Genomic DNA, 14,614 nt, shown 5'->3' on the forward strand with positions numbered 1-14,614 from the left:
CATCCTTACTGTCATGACACTGCTGATTTACATTCTATGTAAGTACATAATTAGCATACTTTGCAACTAATGTCATGGGCGTTCCTTCAATGCCAATAGCATTTCCAAAAAGAGGTGGCAGGATCCACCTTCCATTTATCCCTTTGATCCCTCTTTGATTTCAGGGAGGGAGTTGCAGCTGTCACCCATTGAGAGCAATGGCACTGTTTTGCTTACAATTTATAAGTGAGTTCCAGAACTTGGAACAGAAGCACAGGCTAACACAAGTCCCTGGGACACCCTGGGCAATTCCCTTTCCCAATTGCCATTCTCTGCTCCTTTCCCAACTAATCCTCATTTGCTGGGGGAGAGCCCCCATTCCTGATCCTCTCCACCCTGCCCTCTGCTAGGGCTCCAGTCCCTTGAAGGAAAGTGCTTGGGGGAAACAGACTGCAGAGGATAAGGCCATGGCCAAAGTGGGTGGGTCCAGAGCCTACCTAAATATCGAGATATATGCAGGAACTTTTCCAGCCGAAATTCATCAGTTCCAGGCCCTCTCAGGTGGGCTCCATTACCAATCTAAGGGAACAAGGGAGGCATTCATGCTGAGTTCCAGTGCCTCTTTTTTTAGAAAAATAGCACTGGATAGATGAACAAATGGCCTATATTCATAGCTAATTCATATTTAAAGGGCACTCAAAGTAAGCAAAGCTCAGGGGGAGGGAACCAAATGATCTAAGAATTTGCATACAGCAGGGCATTTGGCAGCCTGGCAAATGCAAGTCCACAGGACAAAGAGGACAGGGGTATCTGGACACCCAAAAAGCTAAAGCTCTCAAAGGAAGGCCAAAGCATCTGATGACAGAGCCAACAGGCTAAATGGAAACAGGACTTCAGACCAGCAGGACAGCCGCTATCAAGGGCTGAGAAAATATTAATAAAAGTCATAGTCATGGTTTTGTTGATTTGATTTCTTATCTGCCTTACAAGTCAGCAATTTAAATTCAATATTAAAAGCAGTTTGAAACCAAGTATCCCGTCCCCCAGTCAGACATTTTAATCATTTCTTTTCTACCTACCTCCTCCTTAGATCAAAAGGAAGCAAAAAGTAGAGCGGAGGTTCAAATGGCAATGGATATCATTCGGACCTTTGTTGTTGGGCTTGATACAATCCATGAAGACAAGGATGGTAAGCATTTTTTTATGCACATCCTCACTTTTGCTAGACCCTGATTAATTTAAACAGGCATCAATTCCTGTAGTTCACTTTGGGATTCATATTGTGTAAGCAATACATATATTCAGTGAAACTCATCACCCAACAGAGTTTATCACTGTTTCATTGCTCAGCAGGAAGAAAAGCAGATGGTTGTGATTCTCACATCCCCCCACTAGAAATGCTGTTCTTCCCCATCAAACTGTAATTCACAATGTTTGTGCTACTGCAAGATTTTAGCACTAGCACAAGGGAACTTTGCCCCCACTTCTCCCTGCATGCCATCACCAAAGCTGCTCTGCAGGGTGGGGAACAGATTGGAGGGAAAGGGGCGGAAGATTGCATGGCGCAAGGAGAAATTCCTGCACTGACATAAAGTCCTTCTTAGAATTATGTGGAATGCAACCCAGTATTCATCAGAAAAAGAGTAGTGGATAGCAGTGGATAGATGAACAAATGGCCTATTTTCATAGCTAATTCATTTTTAAAGGGCACTCAAAGTAAGCAAAGCTCAGGGGGAGGAAACCAAATGATCCAAGAATTTGCATTACAGCAGGGCATTTGGCAGCCTGGCAAATGCAAGTCCACAGGACAAAGAGGACAGGGGTATCTGGACACCCAAAAACCTAAAGCTCTCAAAGGAAGGCCAAACCATCTGATGACAGAAGCAACAGGCTAAATGAAAACAGGACTTGAAATGAAAACAGACTAAATGAAATACATTTAGCTAAATGAAAATGAAATGAAAAACAGGCTAAATGAAAACACACCAGCAGGGCAGCCGCAATCAAGGCATAGGAAACATCAATTTAAGGGTGGGGAGAAGAAAATATTAATAGAAATCATATTTATGTTTTTGTTGATTTGATTTTTTATTCACCCTTCTCTCTAAGGTCCTGGGGCACATGAAAAGTCAGCAATTTAAATTCAATATTAAAAGCAGTTTGAAACCAAGTATCCCCTCCCCCAGGTCATCAGACCAGGGTGCTAGAAAACAATTTCTTCATTTCTTTTCTACCTACCTCCTCCTTAGATCAGAAGGAAGTGAAAAACAGAGAGGAGTTTCAAGTGGCAATGACCATGATTCGAACCTTTGTTGTTGGGATTGATTCATTCTATGAGGACAAGGATGGTAAGCATTTCATATGCACGTCCTCATGTTTGCTAGAACATTTTTAATGTAAACATATTTCAATTCCTTTTATTCACTTTCATATTGTGTGAGCGATACATATAGGAAATGAAACTCGCCACCCAACAGAGTTTATCACTATTTCATTCCTCAGCAGGAAGAAAAGCAGACAGTTGTTTGTTTTGTTTTGTTTTTTTAACATCTTTATTCAAAGTTCAAAAAGTACATAACGATATTAGCAGCAAACATGGTGAGACACAAGATTTAGCACTAGCACAAGGGAAATTTGCCCCCACTTCTCCCTGCATGCCATCACCAAAGCTGCTCTCCAGGGTGGGGAAAAACGTCAGAACAGATTGGAGGGAAAGGGGCTGAAGATTATATTGCACAAGGAGAAATTCCTGCACTGACATTATGTCCTACTTAGCTCTATGTGAAATGCAACCCAGAATTCATCCAAAAAAAGAGTTTGGGCGCCTCTATTTTCTTAGATCTCACAAAGCATAATAGAAAACTTAAAAGTATTTTTGTATTTTTGGTTTTACTGTGTGACTCAGTGCAATATTGTTTTGTGACCCTGTGATTCCCAGCAGACAAGGAGGACATAGGAGAGGAACATTAGAGATACTTCATGAGCCACTTTCAATATAAGAATAGGATAGTGGATTGCATGAGTCTTTGGTCCGATCCAGTTGCAGGATTCTTCTGAGGCTTTTCATTGGTGATCTCAGCCACAGAGAATCAAGTCTGTCCTCATATTCATAAGAACCCGATCCTTGAGCTCTGCTTCTTGTTTCAGGCTAGAGTGTTTAAAAATGTTTGAAAATGGTTTCTTAATATTTGCAGATTATTATTTCAGATACTCTTTTGACTTGAACTATTTCAAATCTTTTAGACTTTGGAATACTCGCTGTAGCGCTAAACAAATCAGAGGAAATGCGGCATCTTGCCAACAAAAATGATGAACTGCAAAAAGAAATTGGTAAGATGAAGAATTGTAGTGCAGTGAGAACCTGCCCTGATTCTGCCCCAGCTGAAAGCCCCTCCTCTAGCTGAATACTCTTACAGCCAGAACAGAGTGCAGCAGTCCTTTGCATGGGGTCACCCTAGAGAAACACCAGAGATATTTATTATTATTTTTTAATGATTTTTATTAATTTTCAACACAAATATACAATTTTATCCAAATTTTCACAAATTATCTCTTTTAAGACTTCCATCAGCTTCTCTGCCAATCATCCATATTTACCTCTCAATTACGCATTTCTTCTGTTTAGTATTGCCATTAGTTTCCCCTCCCGCTTCTATTTCTTTTAACAATACATCTCAAATTTCACAGTGCTTCTTGGAACCCCGATAGTGTTGTTTGCACATCACATATATTTTTCAGATATTCTACAAATTTTCCCCAGTCTTCAATGAACTTTTGGTCTCGATAATATCTAATTTTCCCAGTTAACTTATCCAACTCTGCATAGTCTGTCAGTTTCATTCTCAATTCTTCTATTGTCAGTATTTCCTCTTGTTTCCATTTCTGAGCCAATAAAATTCTTGCTGCTGTAACTGCATATTGGAAAAGTTTACAGTCCTTTCTTCTTATTTCCTTTCCTGTAACCCCTAAAAGAAAAGCTTCTGGTTTCTTTACAAATGTATATTTAAACATCTTTTTCAATTCATTATATATCATCTCCCAGAAACCTTTCACTTTCTTACAATCCCACCACATATGATAAAACGTTCCTTCTTTTTCTTTACATTTCCAACACTTATTACACGTCTTAAACATTTTTGCTAATTTTACCCATGTGATATCTCCGGCACGGCTCTCAGCCTCAGATTAACTTCCCTCTGTCTCAGTTTGTTCATGGCGATCACATATTTAATTTCTTCCTGTGATTTATTTAGTTCCAACATCTCCACCCTGATCCTCTCTTCCTCTCGCTTCACTTCCTTCATTTCCACTTTTGTCTTCTTCATCCCCTTCTCTAAAGATAGTGTTAACTTAGATACCTCTTTTATTTGCCCTTTAAGTTCATTAACTGTCTCATCAATTTTTTTGTCCATTTTCCCAATCTTATTATCAACTTGTTCTAATTCAGTTTCTAAATTCTTCTCACTTTGCTTAATTTCAGCAAACATTTTCAAAATTTCTGATTTGAAATCTGCTTCTTGTTTAGAAGCCCTCCTATCTGTTGTGGACCCCCCTTCCATCCCTTTCTTCTGCTGGTGTGTCATCTTATAAAAATTATCAGACAAATTCTCCACAACACCGTTTTATAACACCACCAGCCACCCTAAAAACAAATCCAACAAATGTACCAAATTACAGAAATTCGGTTTCTAAATATTGGTCAAGTCCAATTTTATCTTTTGTTCAGGTTTCTGATTTGTAGTTTATAGTTTGTAAATTGTCTATTTTCTATTTTCGGCCCAACCGTAAATTTAACTATTGAAAAGCAGTAAAAAAGCAAAACTATTTAAAAGGAGTAGAGGACCAAAACAGGGGCCGGAATATGACCAATCTTCTTGCCACCAATTAGGCTAAATCCTTATTCAGGTAATCTTCTGAAATTCCTTTGTACCGTTTGTAATCCAATTATATTTTAGTTATACGTTTGGCAAGCACAAAAATTCCCTCAAAAAAAGAAGAAAAAAGAGAGCAAACCACTCCCTCCAAATTAATCCAGAAAGTCCCAAAACCCAACAGTTAGTCTTCAGTAATAGTGAAATAATAAATAATAAATAATAATAATAATAAACTGGTAATAAACAAATGATCCGAAAGCCAATTCAGATGTTTAAGTCTGCATTAGATCCATATTCCAAAATCAATACAAGTATTGAACCAAAATTCCCAGAGCGAACTCCAAAATCGCCAATGTAGGAAGAAAACAGGAAATTCCAAATGTAAACAGGAGCCAAAGTCTCTTTCCAATTATAATCAGTCTTTCAATGAGAAGATCTTAGAAAAAAAAAATTGTAGTGATGTATTCCATCCACTAGGGGTCATAAATCCAAATCTGAGACACGTTAAAAATACTCCAACTAAAGAGAAGTTTTCCCAAGTCCAAATAACAGTAATTTTGTTTGGCTAGGGTCCCTAATATCTATTTTGTCAATAAAACTCAGAGTAAAAGAAAGAAAGAAAGAAAGAAAGAAAAGCCAGATAAACAACTTTTATCCACTACCGTCGCCGTTCTGTCTTTTGTTTTTGTCACTACTATTAAAAATGCCAATGGCGTCGGAAGCTCCTTTTCCGCTACGCAATTCTTTGTCTTTTAAAACCAAAAGTAAGCAGGAGCTTCGATCTTTCTTTTACCCTCCGTTACATCAAAAGACTGCCAATTTTCAAAATAGTATCTCTCTGTTCCCCCTTTAACTTAGTAGTCTTTCATTTCTTTGTAGCTCCTTAAGGAGATACTTTTAAAAAGAAACAAGTTAAAGGATAGAAAGCAACAGTAACTGCTAGCGGCAACTCACTTTCCTTTTCCCAGCTCTGTGTAAAGCGCTGCATCTGAGCTGATTCCAGATGACAGCTGAACGCCGTAATTTTCTCTCTTTTCCCCCCGAATCCTTCCTTTATTAACCACCATCCAATCTGTAATTTTTAGGTCTGAATTTCTTATATTTGAGAGCGGAGCGCTTTCCCTGCAAGCTCGGGGCTTCACTATTCGGCTGTAGACAATGGCTTCCCTTAGCCCACTATCCCCGCTCCGCCGTACTCTTCGCTCCTTTTTGGAGTTACCTGATGGCCGGGCAGGTAGCTTTTGGCGTCGCCGGGAACCTGACTCTCTGGACACCCTCCAGAGATTAAATTTAGGGGCTACTGCGCCCTGTAGCACCCTTTCCTTGTCCGAAATAGCACGGGATTTGCCTCCCGGCAAAATCCCCTTTTGTGGGAGGATCGCGCTCCACCGGAAGTTCCAAAACATCAGAGATATTTAGTTCAGTTCTCCTGAACTTTTGAATTTATTTAGCCTCTATAGTTATGAAAGAAAAGACTGTCATTCTTTTCAATAATAGAGACAATCAAAACAGGTCAGCTAAAAGACCTGTCCTTTATTATTTTCACCCATGAGAGCCCCGCCTCTGCAGAGACAATCAAAAGAGGTCAACTGAAAGGGCATGCAGGGCCAATTGTGTCAATGGCCCAAGCCAAGGCAGGGGGCCTTCAGGGTGGTTGCGCTCTTCTTATGGTACTCCCTCCCACCAGATGTCAAGGGGGGGAAAGAACTATCTTACTCGCAGAAGACATCTGAAGGCAGCCCTGTTCAGGGAAGTTTTATATGGTTGGTGTTCAATTGTGTTTTAATTTTTTGGAATTCGCCCAGAGTGGTTGGGGGGAACCTAGTCAGATGGGCAGCATATTAACAACAACAACAACAACAACAGGCAGCATATTATTATTATTATTATTATTATTATTATTATTATTATTATTCGGATGTTCCAGAGATCAGCCAAAGGTCAGCAGGAGCACCTGTCAGATCAGCTGGAAAATCCTCCAGAGCCATTTGGAAGCCCACTAGATCCATCCTGTCAGCTCAGGCAGGGAGACTGCTTGGCAGCAAACCAGGTGGTAAACCAGCAGAATCCCTCATCTGTCCCAGTTGCCCAATGCCAGCAACACACACACTAGATTCCTGCCCCCTCTGCAACTGAACAGAGAGCTTGTAGAGAGAAAGAGAATTTTGATAAGCCACAGCTACTCCCCCTTCCCAACCTTCAAGTCTGCCCTGATGCTGCCCTAAGTATCCAGGTGGAAACAAGTAGGTGAGGTTCTTGACTGCACTCCCTGTTCCACCTATGCCCACCCAGGTATTTACTGCAGCATCAACATGGGTTGAAGAGTTAATGTTTTTCTTGTTTTAAGATTTCTGAGCTTCCTAGATGAATATATGTTACCATGCGGCGACAGAAATGAACTTAACAAAAATAATTGAAATCTGCACAGGCATACAAGGTGGTTCCCATTAAATTCCCTATCTTGAATTTGAATTTTAAGCTGAAATTGAATTCCCTATTTTGTTTTCTTTTTCTCTTCTTCCTCCATATGTGGCTTAACTCAAAGACCTCCTTATTGGTAACTTGAATGGTGGTTGGTTTATATATCAAAGGACAATGTATTTCCTTTCTCCTGACCAATCTTCATGGGCTGATTCACAAAAAAGATGTGAGAGGGAAGGCGCCAAGCTCATTTCTGTGGAAACAGTGGAAGAACAGGTGAGTATCAAGGCCAAGTATTGAAAAAGGTAGGGGATCTCCTTGAGTCAAAGGGTTCTTATCATCACTATCCATTTAAGAAGGTTACATCTACCTGTATGCAGCCAAGACAACAACTCCATCAGTCAAGCCAAGGTGTGGGTGGTGCAGGGAGCAGCTGCTACCATCAGGGGCTAACTAAGGTTTCTTGGAGCTGCTGAGCTCTAATAGAATGAAGCTGGCAGTCAGTATGGAGATCTTCAAGGAGGAGGAGGAGGAGGAGATACTTCAGAGGCATCTATCTCTTGGATTCTCTGTAAATTCTTCCTCTGCTCTTTGAGATGTATTGAGTGCTTAGAAACAAACACCACGCTAACCTTCTGGCAGGAGAGTATCATGGAGATGACTCTAGAGGAGCTTGCAAGGTATATCCCTCTCCCAGCCCCTTAGCGCTGGCACAGGGGCTACTGGGGTGCTGCAAGGCACAGACATGGGTGAGACCCCATCATCATGCCATCAAGCATACCACAACTGGACTGATTCCAGTGTCTCTGGAACCAACCATCAAACATGGATGCAGAAATTGGAGTATTTGACACACAGGTCACTGTCCTGCTAGGTGGTTCCAAGACCAACTGTTCTATGGCACAGTCATTTACAGTATCTGGAAATTATAACTCTGTGTCATGACTGGAACACATATGTAGCAAGTCTCGGTGAGGGCATGTGAAATTACCCTTCACTACAATATTTCCTCTTTGGGATGCTTCCTTGATTCCATCATCATAATCACCATCATAATTTTGTTCAGGAGAACAATGCCACATCCATTGTAAAAAATATTTATTGGTGATGGGCATACAATGTATAATTTTGATCACTGCTTCCCCCCAAAATTTGTATTGGGTCTTTAACTGTGACACCTGCTTCTTTTAAAATGTGTTTGTTTTATGCCTGTTGAATTTCTGTAAAGGGCTATAGTCTCCCAGAGAAAGGGACATTGTCTTAAAAGATTTTATTTGTTCTTTCTCAACACCCCTACTCTAGTATTTTATAAACAGGCAAGTACAAAAGCGTCAGAGGTTTTTTTGGTTTGGAGTCTTTCAAGATTCGGCAACTAAGAAATGGAGATGGCTGGCAGGAATAGAGGCTTTAGTCACGTAAGTTTCTGCAGAAACATTTGTTAATGGCATGCATTCCAAAAAGTTGCAGATTCTGTTTACATAATTGATTCTTTCCATTTCCAAATATATTTTGCCATGCAATTTTCTCTACTACCAAAGACCTACATATGTACTCCTCCACATCATTATCCAGGTGAATGACTGGTGCTTCTCACTATGTTGGAGAGGCAGGATGCTTCTCTAACCTAGTGAATGCAGTGATTTGGAAGAGGCTGAAGGCATCCTTTTTTTTAAAAAAAGAAAAAAGATATTTATTGAGAATTTTAAAATTACAAAGAAAAAAGAAGGAAAAAACAAGAGAAAGAGAAAAAGAAAGAAAAAAGTAGGTAAAAGTAACAAACAATACAAATCAATAAAAACCAAAATCAAAAAGAAAAAACAAAACACACAATGCAACACAATCAAAAAACAAAAATAAACAACAAATTTAAAAACAAATCCAATATTCCCAAATCCTTAACTTTCATTAACTCATTTCATCGACCTCCTCACACCTCCCTTTTTTGTATTCTAGTTGTTAATTATCTCAGCAAATCCTTTCCATCTTTCACAATATTCTGTCATTATATTACCTTAATCTATTTTAACCTTATCTTACCATAAAAAACCCCAAAACTTAAAACTTAACTCTTATTTATACCGAATTCTTTTAACCATAACAAATTCTTACATAATTCTTTTTAACATTTCTGCTAAAGCCAAATAATTTCATTCCAGCATTTTTCTAATACTCATTAATTTTACGATACTTTTCTGAATAAATTTTTAAAACTTTCTTCCAATTTTCATCCATCGTCTCTTCTCCTGGTCTCGGGTTTTGTCAGTCCTTTCTATCCCATCCATCTAGTCCATCAACCTGGTGACCTTATACCCGAGGCTCTTAAGTCTTTTCCATGTCCCTTCCGCAGGTCTTCTTCATGTTTATACCTGTACTTTACTTTGTCTTCTGCTCCTTTCACTCTGGGAGACTCCAACTTGACAATACTTTTGTCCCTTCTCGACAAGTCAGCCCCTTTTCCATAGTCAACAGTGAAAACCATGTGATATTTAAAGGCATGTTTCAAGGCCCCTCCAAAATTAGGGGCCCCCACAACTCCGAGCTCCCCCCGGCCTAAAGCCAGACTTGAAAAGTCAAAACATCCCTGCCTAGGGGGGTCCATCCAGCCCCCCATCTCCATACCAAGCGTAACTCCATCTCTCCAAATCTGACTTTTTCCAGGTTCATTCGTCAAATCCAACAACTCATGTTCCTGCTGGGCCACAGCTCCCTCCATCTCTGCCACCCGAGGTCCAGCAACAGCCTCCTCCCTCATCTCATCTGTCAAAGCACATTCCTGGATTAATTCCTGAGTGGGTTCTATATAGGTACCCACTGCCTGTCCAAAATTTCCTATCACAACTGTCATCAAATCCATTTTCTCATGTAACTGTTCCAATAAAGCACTTGTCTTGCAAAAGGCAAGCACCAGAGCCTCTGAGCACATTCTTGTTCAAGGTCGAAGTCTGGTCCCACGATCTTTAATCTTTTACAGCTGCAAAACTCCCCAGTTGACTTTAATAACAGTTTCACAAGCTCCCTCTAGGGGAAACAATTTCTATTTGTATCCATCTTTTTTTCCTTTTTTTAAAAAAAGCAGATTTAGCAACAAAGTTTTCCTTTTTTTGGATATTTTGTCTATATTTTTTTCCTTTTAAAAGCGAAAGGGAACAATGGAATCAATATGTTTCTGTTCTTTTAACTATCTGTCAAAAACGTTTGTCCATAGTCAATGAGCTTCTCCAAAACGTCTGTCTTGACACCCCGCTCCCAGGTTCAAGACGGTGGAAAATTACCTTTCTTTACTCTCTCTTCTGCAGGTTTAAACAGTCTAAAAAAGGTTCCCCCCTCTTCTCCTGCTTCCAAGGGGGGGTTCAGTAATTTTAAATGATGAAAATTTAGTCCTTTACAAACGACTTTCTAAACTCTAGCTTGCCGTGTCTTTGCTTCAATCTATCTACAAAAGCGGAAGGCGGACTTCCTGTTTAGACCTTCCCGCTTTCGATGCCTAATTAAGAAACTTCATAGTCCAATTTTCCGTTCTACTCACGGGTAGTTGTTTGAAATCCAATTGTCCACAGGAAAAAGTCAGCGCTCTCCGGCAACAGCAATGCGGCTTCACTCCGTGAAAGAAGCAGTCGATTCAAAGCACCACGCCACTCACCCCACGTCGCTCCAGATCCCCAAAACAGGGTTTCCCCGCGAGTAGGGGGGGCGCAAAGGTGCCAGCCGAATCCCACGTCCACAGGCTTCTCCCGCCTGTGGTTTTTGATGGGTCTCCACCTCGCCGTGGCGGTTCAGACCCTGTTTTCCACGGAGCGAATTCCTCCCGATTGGAGGAAATCCGCCATTGCCAGAGGCGCCAACCCGAAAGTGAGGCTGAAGGCATCCTTTTAAATGGTTTGTGCTGCTTAGTTCAGCTTCAAAAGGACTTGCAGGAACGTAAAGCTGAGCAACACTGTCAGCGGGCAGTTTAAGACAGTTCATGGTTCCCTTTAAGTATCTAAAAACTCTTTTCAGCTAGTGTAGAAAGATGTACAGGTCAGAATAAGATCTCACTCATCCACAGCTTGGTAGTAGAACAGAAAACTGGACTGGCATTTATTACCAAGACTGCATTAACAGAGGGCTGCTTTCAATTTTGCAAGGTCTCCTGGAACAAAATCCAATGACATACATCTCTATTGAGATGCACCCAATACCAACCACGGATCCTTTTTTGGCAAAGGCACTGAGTAAACTTTACAAACCCTGTATGCCAGTGGTTCCCAGTTAGCTAAGTACTGCAGACCCTCACCCAAACATCTCATGGGAGTAAAAAAAACACCTACTACACCATTACTAGTAATATCAATTTAATAGATTCACAGAGAGCTAAAAACGAGGGAGTTATAGAATACATTTATCACAGAATTTTAGTGCTGTGTAGTGGGACTTGATTCAGTACACAATGGACACTGGAGAATGCAAGTGACAATAAGAGTGAGGCTAGGGTGACATGTTTGTCAACTATTGATAATTGATTAAAGTAAACTTAGAATCATCATGTTAGATTTAGATAAGATAGATATGTGAGAGATATCATATCATTTCAGTCAACCCTATAGTGACTTTGTGGCTATAGATTATATTTTGTAATTCATTTGAGGACATAGCTATTTTTGTTTCTGTATAGCGTCATTGCTCTCCTCATGCATGGGGTGGGTGATGGATGTGAGATGAGGTGGATGAAGGTGGATGCAAATCTAGCATTGTTTTAATATGCCCAGAACAGTCACTACTGGGCTAACTCTGCTATGAGAGAGTAAGGATCTCTCTTCCAAAACTCTTTCTCCAACACCCACAACAGTCCAAAGCAGATCTGAGGAGGATGTGGGTGCATGTGGAAAGGAGAGAGGGGCAGTTCCGTTGTAGAAATGGAAATTCTGGCAATAGCAGAAGTACTGCATTGGATACTGCCCAAACTAAATTGACTGAAAGTTCTTGTGTGTACCAAAGAGCCTCCAAAGGTGGCACCTTCACTTTTTTGTAGTTTCCTATGAGAAATCAGTTCATGTTTAAAAGAAAAGAGACAGTCTTGACCCACAGTTGTTGTTGTTGTTTTCCTTACATGGTTAGAATTCTAAAGCCGGGGAGAAAAATCCATCCCAATTGTGGGTGGACGTTAAGAGAGAAAGAGCTGAACATCTTTTTAATGGTAGAAGGCACAGGGAGCACGTGAGGAAGTAGACATCCATTCTTGATTGATCGGTGCTGCTCTTTCTTTTCAGGTACTGGATAAAAGGTGAGCCTAAACATCCACACCAAAACCACTGTGCTGCAATAGGCCTTGATTGCGGCTTGAATTGCTGGATGGCATTACACTGTGAGCAACGCATAGGGTACATATGTAAAAAGGTGCCTGATGATGCTTGGCTCTAAGAAGATGAATGAAACTGGATCTCATGATCACTACACAAAAACAAAACCAAGAAATCACCCCACCTCACTGTTTTAATGCACAATCCACACTCTGCCATCTAGATTATAGGACTCTTTGGCATCAGCCCTCAAAAACACCTTGAAAAGACCTTATTCTACAAACTCAAATGTAGATGGCTACAAAAATAAAGAATGGAAGCATCCAGTCATAGCCTGTTTGCTGTTTAATGTATTTATTTGCAATGCATACCAATATTTGTTTCCTTACTCTCTGTGTTTGATGCTCCATTGCCTCTTCTGATCTCCATGGTCGCTACCTTACAAGACACATAAGGACAACCATGCATGCCAGGCAATGAGAATGAGGGCCACCTAGCGTTTGGTGTCCCCTTCTAGCAGACTAATCACAAATATAATTTTGGCTTTATCACTGGGTAATTCCAGAGCCATGACTTACATATAGAGATAACATTGGGCAACAAACACAATGAACTGCTCTTGATTTCTGTCAGAGGCTTTATGCTGTCAAGCCAGTATAGATAAAACTCCCAGCTCACGGCCAGTTCCAATCTATTTGATTTATTGACAAAGTTCAAAAGTACATCTCCAGTGTTTCAAATCACGTCCGATCCTTCCGGCACAGTTGCCACGTCTGCTTTCTTTTTCCTTTTTTTAATCCAACATGCAAGTCTGTGGAAACCACGCCCCTGACTTCCTCTGTTTTCATAATGACTGGTTCCAGGCTCATCCTCCTCCCTCCCTGCCTCTGGCTCGCTGTCAGATGACAGACTGCTAATGATCTCTTTTGGCTCTCTATAAGTGCTGGTTTCTCCCCTTAAATCTTTCCCCGTTTGCCTCTCCCTGACATCCACCCCCTCCTCAAAGGCCCCCTCCCGCTCAGGAGACCCGACTGTACCCATATATCTTTCCTCTGGGGTGGTAGGGGAGAAGCCAGCAAAACTACCCTCTTCCTCATCCGTCTCTTCGAACACCCCCCTCCAACCCCCAATTCCTGGTGTTCCCCAGTCTACGCCTTCATCTTCTTCCTCCTCCTCGTCTGATGCTGGGAAACCTTCAAATTCCTCTTCGTCGTCTGTTGTTTAGAACACCTGTTGAAAGGACCTACCCTTGCTTTTGGGTTTGTCAGGGAAAAAACTGTGGAACTCCTCCACCAGTTCCTTGTCGGAAATACTGTCTTCCGGGACCCAGGTATTCTCTGATGTCGGGGCCCCTTCCCAAGCCACCAAATATTCCAAATTCCCCCTTCTCCAACGAGAGTCCAGTATTTCCATAACCTCGTTGCACTGCTCCCTTTCCTCCATTTCGGGTGGTTGGCCTTCCCCTTCCCCACTACCCTGCCTCCTTCCCCCCTCCCTGTAGGGGAACAGCAGTGACCTGTGGAACACCGGGTGGATTCTCATGCTCTCTGGCAACCTGAGCTTAAATGCCACCGGATTTATTTGTTGGATAACCTCAAAGGGCCCCACCTTCCTGGGCTTGAGTTTCTTGCAGCCCCCTTTCCAAGGCAATCCTTGCGTGGACAACCACACCTTGTCCCCAACCCTGATAACCTCCCCCGGTCGCCGATGTTTGTCGGCTTCCTTCTTGTATAACTCCTTAGCCTTTTCCAAATTCAACTGCAGCTGTCTGTGGATCGCTTCCATCTCCTCCACAAACTGTTCGGCAGCGGGAACACTCCACGACTCCTCCCCCCTCCCGGGGAAAGCCCTTGGATGATGCCCATGATTGGCAAAGAACGGAGTCATCCCAGTGGATACATTCGCCGCATTATTGTAAGCAAACTCTGCCAGGGCTAGTTTGTCCACTCAATCGTTCTGTTTCTGACTTACATAACACCGCAAATACTGTTGTAAAACAGCATTCGCCCTCTCCGCTTGCCCATTGGTCTCGGAGTGCCTAGCCGTCGTAAAGCTCACTTCCAC

The 14,614-nt window shown here is 41.5% G+C and overlaps 1 protein-coding gene across 1 annotated transcript; it reads left to right on the plus strand.

The window, feature by feature from the left end:
• Positions 1-1,069: 1,069 nt before the first annotated feature.
• On the plus strand, positions 1,070-12,882 carry LOC308485393 (CD209 antigen-like protein C). The gene is made up of 6 exons (XM_081021261.1): positions 1,070-1,168; positions 2,229-2,327; positions 3,223-3,309; positions 7,399-7,550; positions 8,577-8,689; positions 12,521-12,882. The coding sequence occupies exons 1-6, from the start codon at positions 1,105-1,107 to the stop codon at positions 12,669-12,671; spliced, it is 666 nt and encodes a 221-aa protein (XP_080877387.1). The 5' UTR covers positions 1,070-1,104; the 3' UTR covers positions 12,672-12,882.
• Positions 12,883-14,614: the final 1,732 nt, after the last annotated feature.

Source organism: Podarcis pityusensis (assembly GCF_964106645.2).
Source record: "Podarcis pityusensis genome assembly, chromosome: 9".
Classification (NCBI taxonomy): domain Eukaryota; kingdom Metazoa; phylum Chordata; class Lepidosauria; order Squamata; family Lacertidae; genus Podarcis; species Podarcis pityusensis.

Excerpts from the sequence above, each read along its gene's own strand:
- LOC308485393 (XM_081021261.1), top strand. The coding sequence starts at position 1,105 with ATGGCAATGGATATCATTCGGACCTTTGTTGTTGGGCTTGATACAATC. Across the intron at positions 2,328-3,222 it reads ATTCTATGAGGACAAGGATG|ACTTTGGAATACTCGCTGTA; the intron begins GTAAGCATTTCA and ends CAAATCTTTTAG. Across the intron at positions 7,551-8,576 it reads TGGAAACAGTGGAAGAACAG|TATTTTATAAACAGGCAAGT; the intron begins GTGAGTATCAAG and ends CCCCTACTCTAG.